The 6476-nt window shown below is 35.1% G+C and overlaps 1 protein-coding gene across 13 annotated transcripts in view; it reads left to right on the top strand.

Annotated features, from left to right (window-relative positions):
- Positions 1–6476, top strand: part of LOC119833128 (uncharacterized protein CG43867) — a 232171-nt gene that overhangs the window by 183684 nt on the left and 42011 nt on the right. For 12 of the 13 annotated variants that reach the window (XM_038357030.1, XM_038357027.1, XM_038357025.1 and 9 more), the window contains one exon: positions 2069–2131. In XM_038357030.1, coding sequence (XP_038212958.1) covers positions 2069–2131 — 63 coding nt within the window. Of the gene's footprint in view, positions 1–2068; positions 2132–6187; positions 6455–6476 lie in introns of those variants that run through there. The other variant, XM_038357034.1, reaches the window with a different exon arrangement.

Genomic DNA, 6476 nt, shown 5'->3' with positions numbered 1-6476 from the left:
TGTAAAATTAATAAATGTTATTTGCAGTTAACAATTTTCTTTTTTCTTTATTACAATATTTATGGCAAGACTAGGTAAAGCGTAAATGAATACTCATATCACGGAAAAAGATTCACAAACCTAATTGCCTCTGACAAATCAAACAGGCCTTAAATAAAATCAAAAAGGCCTTCAACCGTGAAAAGCGAATTTTATTCGATGCAATTAAAAAAAAAGACAGCACTTTTCGAATTTCAAACGAGGCAAAACGAAGCAATATGGTATTACGATAAAACTGAAACACGATTGGAAAACAAACAAATTTTGCTTTGAGGCGGCTACAACGATTTTAGGGTTCCGCGCAGCGAATTAAATAAACATCGAAACGGTTTCATTTGTGTTACATAATTAATATGCTGTTTGTTTAATTAGAAACCAAATGTATGAAGGTATCTCAGACATAGATTATACTAGCTGTTGGCCCCGGTTTTATCCGTGGTACACATATAGCCCATGTCACTCAGTGTGATTGCAGGTTTCTAATGGTGAAAGAATTCATAAAATCGGTCCAGCCGTTCACGTGTGATGGTGTGACCAAGGGAAATAGGGATTCATTTTTATATATATATATATATATATATATATATAGATTATATTATTTCATTAGTTTCTTTAGCATCTAATTTTGAAAATATATTTACGTATAAATTAATACCACTTGTCTTTCTTGACTATGCTAATTGAGAATAACTATTCTTTTAAGTGATTACAAAAAATCGTTGGTTAAAATTCGTCATATTTATTGGAATATTAGCCTCTACAAAGTAACGAATCATTAAATGTTACCTCTGTGATTGTATTGTATAGAAATGATTTGTTAACAGAACAATTAAGGTAAATTTGACGTTTAGAAGGAGCAGGCTCCAATAACTCATTAATCTTTCCTTCGAAATAATCAAGTCCTTAGCAAAATTGTGCTTTGTGTCATCTTTATTTGTTAATAAAACTTATTATTTGTTTATAATAATTGATTATTAATATTCTATGGCCTTTGCATATATTTCTATATTTACCTTGTTTAATTAGGTCTGTAGTTATATAATAATTATTTATGAATTTAACTAGTTTTTTTTTGTACAGAACCCTTATGCAAACTACAAATTCGGATTACTACGTCGTTTTTGATCTATCGCATATCCCCCGTTTCTTTGACGTCTGCATTCGAATGCGATTTTGTTTTTCGAATTCGTTAGTAAAAGGTTTTATGTACCTCATCCTTCGAGAATATTCTCGATATTATTCTAACATACAGAATCGAACGTTCAATACGAAATAATTGCGCGCAAATAATGCGGCAGTGATTCAACTTGCAATCTTGAATATTTATTCTCTACGCTTTCGTGAATGCACGGATTTACAATTTTATTTCAACGGTAATAATTGTTAACGTGCATTGTGATTTGTGAAGCATTCGGTTTTTGTCCATTTATGGTTTGTTCGCTTTATGTATGAAATTCTAAAATATTTAAAGACGTGTGATTCTCTCAACATTAAAATATAAACTCAACATTAATTTGCTCTTATTTTAAATGTCAAGAACAAAATAATATTTCCGCAGTACGCTGTTTACGCAATAGCACCATATTATCAATTCAAATACAGCCATGCGATTAAATAAACCTTTCCGTGCCTATAACAGCCTTAACTTACATACTATATCACTGTTATATTTGCAACTAACCACCCTTTCGCGAGCCGATTCGCCACCCTATGCCTCAGAAACGACACGAATACGATCTCTTACATAACAATAATGCCTTTTCTACAGCCTCCCTGATGAATAGCGGAATAAACATACCTACAATTATATTTCGTTACACTCAACCACGTGGTTCAATATTATCCAATTTGGCAATAACGCCATCTAGCGGGTGGTGGCGGAAGTACATTACTCCCTACTAGGGAAATGGTTCACATCAAGGTAGTCGTATGCTAGCGTTGTAAGTTCGGCTATAGATGGCGCTAGCTGTTCAATTGAGAAAATCTCGGAGATTTGCAATAATAACTCATGATTTGTTCTCTTTTTCAGCTCTCGGAGCTCGAGCAGAGAGTGCTGGAGGCCGAGGGCAGGGCGGAAGAGGCAGAAGACAAGGTAAGAGACAAATTTCAAACTTCAATTGCCTATTTAGAATTTTTTGAAATTCGAATGAGATAAGAACAATACAACAATTGGGGTATAAACACAATTGATAACTGAAAAAACTCGTTCTTTCGCCGTTAAAAATCATAATGGATCAGAAACTACGTTCCGACCTAACAATAGGGTATTCAACTAAACAATAGACATTTGTATATGTTTCAACCATTATTCAGGAATGGCAGCTTCTCTAGTGAAAAGCCTTTTGAATTCACAACAAACACTTCGGGGCATATAATGTGCAAGTCAGACTGAAGCGGATCATTAATTACGACCCCTGAAGTTTCGTTAATTGCATAACGAAAAGTATTCTCTCGCGTTTCAAGGGCTTTTGAATAAATTGTATGTACATCACAGATGACTGATGATTAATATCGTTTAATGCCTGCAATAGATAGGTACTGAAGAAGTAAACACTAAGCTTTAAGGAGATTTGATAGCTCGGTGTAGGTTTTAAAATATTTGCTATTTTATACTTGGAAGACTTTTCTATTTTTTTTTTTTATTTGAGCGAATGTTCGAATAAAAGTTATTGCACTATAATGTTTATTAATTTTTACGGCCATTTAAACTTCAATTTACACTTCGGTCCGCCCTGGCTTAGCACGTGGTCCATATACTTATAGGCTATAGCACTAAGGAATCACGTATAACGTTGAATCGCTTCAACAAACAAATTCTTAGGCTATCTATACATGTAAAGCACATTAATTTTGTTTGAGCACATAATAAACTGCTGCTGTTTCTCTAATTAAGACATTTTTTGGTCAGTTCCAATCGGAAATCGAACGAGGGATGCGATCACGCGCCTAAGCCACTGTATCTAGGCAACATCATGTATAACATCATATTGTGCTTTTTCAAAGTAGCTTTTTATAGAAATTTCTGTTCTTTGAATGTAAATAATATGTGTATTGTAAGCGAAGTCTTAAAATGATTTAGTCAAGAATAACATTATTTTAAAAGCGTTTGCGTTCTATGTGTGAAAGAATGTGAGTAAATTCTGACCAGTTCAACATACTTCCTACTTATTATAATATCATATTATATTATCCTTCCTGCTTAATAATATATGTAAATGCGAAATTTTGTAAGGATGTGTGTGTGTTTGATGCTCTTTCACGCAAAAACTGCGCAACCGATTGCAATGAAATTTGGTACGTAGATAGCTGGACAACTGGAATAACATATAAGCAAATTTTTATCCCGATATTCCTACGGGATACGGACTCACTCGGGTGAAACCGCGGGGCGCAGTTAGTCCTACTAATATTATAAATGCGAAATTTTGTAAGAATGTGTGTGTGTGTTTGTTGCTCTTTCATGCAAAAACTGCTGAACCAATTGCAATGAAATTTGGTACGTAGACTGCTGGACAACTGGAATAACATATAGGCAACTTTTTATCCCGATATTCCTACGGGATACGGACTCACTCGGGTGAAACCGCGGGGCGCAGCTAGTATTAAATAAAAGCAAGTTAGTAATTCATTGTGGCATATTTGTTAAAGGCCGTCATGACAATTGAGCAATAGGGAGACTCCGTTTAGGGATTAAGGGGGATTGAAAAAGTACCGTCAACAAAAAAAAATATTTTAAAGCTGTATTATAGAGGATGAATTATTTCTATCTGTTCTGTTTTCTGTTAGCCAATATTTAGCGACATGTAAATTTATACTCTGTTTAAAAGTTCTTATAAAGTGCATACTATTATTTTCTATACGGTTTGCCATTTTACAGCAAGTGTGTCGGTGGGAGATTTTGAAATAGTCAAAGCTATTTCACATACTATATATTAAAAAAAAATATGTCATATTGAACTGGTGGTTCGCCTGATGGTAAGCTATCACCACCGCCCATGAACATTTGCAAAGATTCGAACACTCGTAAGTTAACATGATCAATGATCATATGTCAGAATTTTCTAAAATTCTCGTAAATAACCAATACAATATAACAGATAAGAGAAAGCCATTTCAGATGTTTATATGAGTAGGTATAAGTTACGTATGTGAATCTTCGGAGGTTACCTAATACTTTTTGGCATCTAGACTTCTCTGGTTCACTTTGTGTAGACACTATTTATTTGCGTCAGGTCAAGGCTTAGGGTTAAATATTGCGGCGTTTGTTGGATGAATATGGAAACTAAACGGCTGCTTTACTCGTATTTTCCCTTTTATGTGAAGGTATTCTAACGATTTTTGTGTGATAGGTGTAAATAATAACAGTTGGTAATATAAAAACGATAAAAAAGTCAAAACATCATCATCATCATCATCATCAGCCCATATATGTTCCCACTGCTGGGACACAGGCCTCCTATGAGGGTTCAGGCCATAATCCACCACGCTGGCCAAGTGCGGGTTGGCAGATGTCACATGCCGTCGAACTTCTAATTCTTGGACATGCCGGTTTCCAAACGATGTTTTCCTTCACCTTTAAAGCAGTGGTGATGTTATCTACATGCGCAGATAAATTGAAAAATCAATTTATTTCCTGCGCGCTCGCCCGGTCTCGAACCCCGACTTATCGATTTTGAAGTCCGAGGTCCTCACCACTGAGCCACCACTGCTTTTTTATTTGCCCACAAAAAAACCACATTAACTACATTTAATCATATAGAAAAATCGTCTTGCTTGTACTAACAGAAGATCTGCGATGAGTGGGGTTGCCGGAGGCTCACCTTTTCCTCACCCTATCTAGGCCATTCCTTCTTTCCAGTCGTCAATCCATTTTCATATCCCTTACCCCGTACGTCGAGGCGCTACCTTTTTGTATGTTCATGGGCGGTGGTGATTGCTTACCATCAGGTGAACCATCAACTCAGTTGCCGGCAATTACCAACTTATAGGATTTTTCAATAAACAAAATAAAACCGGGCTCTATATGTATTAACTTGTTCATATGTATCATCCGTATGGAACATGTCAGTATAGAATATTAACTGTGCATCACAGCATTTTTAACTTTATTTAATATTATTAATTTGTTCTAATATCTATTTTGCTGACGCTCCTTGCAATAACAGCACATAATGCAGCGCCAATCCTGGATAGCGCCTATCGATTTTTCTGGATTGCACCACTATGACTCATTCATGTTTCCCTAGTACTTTGTTTGATAGATTCTAGTGTTTTCCCACTCTCTTGAATCTTTGAGCGCTTTATTTTCGAAGCTTTAGAGACAGCTTTTTTGAAGTGCCCATTTTTGAAAAAGTTTCTATTATTCGAAACATTTTCGTTCAGGGTAATTCCTATTGTTTTAATAAGATAATTTTACTTAATATAACAACATTTTTTTTGTACAGTGAGATTGTGTTTACTAAAATGTAATAAATACATGCATACAATATTATAAATATATGATACTAGCTTTTGCCCGCGGCTTCGCACGCATTATCTATCTTTCCATCCAAGTCAGCTCATACACTGACTGTAGACCAAATTTCATCAAAATCCGTTCAGTAGTTTCAACCAAACATCCAAACAAACAAACTTTGACATTTATAATAATAGAGTGATTTTTTAAAGTTATCAAATTGTTTAGTTTTATTTTTATAATGTAACCGCGGTTTCAATTTTCTAAAGACACCGAATTATAAAAATGTGATTCAATAAAAAAGTGAATCACCCATTTCATTTAAAGCATTTTCTTTCAACGCAACAAAACAAATAATATGACGTAATAACCCCTTGATAATCCACCCCATGTGCTTTCAGTTCCACATCTATTAATTCGCACGCGATTATAATCTGTATTCAACTAGCAATAAACACTAGAGCCCTGTCACAATCACTGATTTTTTTTCCAAACCATAGTCTGGCAACAATACATCTTACCCTAGAGCAAGCTACCCTTGACGCATGCGTATTCGACCTACGTACTTCACACCGTACCACCACGCTTCCGTGTTCATATAACTTCACTCCTAAACTGTATGTACATAACAAAATATCTTGTTAAAAAACCGTAAAATACCATAAAACATCCATAAATTCCGTCTCTTCAAACCGTTGTTCTAAATAGCAACATATTGCTTTAATAAACTCGTGTTCCGTATACTAGATTTAATCAATAGAATAATTAATTATTTGTGATCTAGCGACGCTTTATATCGCTTATAACAACGAATTAGGAATTCGCTGAGTGCTAAAAAGGAGTCACTGTGTTGATATGTCGAAACCGAAAACGCTGAAGGCTCATAGGCTGAGTGCAGAGTACGCTGAGAAAAACGGTCATCCCTTGAAGAAAATCGACCCATCGAATACGTAGCAGGCAGTAAGTCTTTCTTTCTATACAG

Source organism: Zerene cesonia, chromosome 16, assembly GCF_012273895.1.
Source record: "Zerene cesonia ecotype Mississippi chromosome 16, Zerene_cesonia_1.1, whole genome shotgun sequence".
In the NCBI taxonomy this organism is placed as follows: domain Eukaryota; kingdom Metazoa; phylum Arthropoda; class Insecta; order Lepidoptera; family Pieridae; genus Zerene; species Zerene cesonia.
The sequence above is the reverse complement of the archived record's forward strand: the minus strand, read 5'-3'. Positions and strand labels throughout refer to the sequence as shown.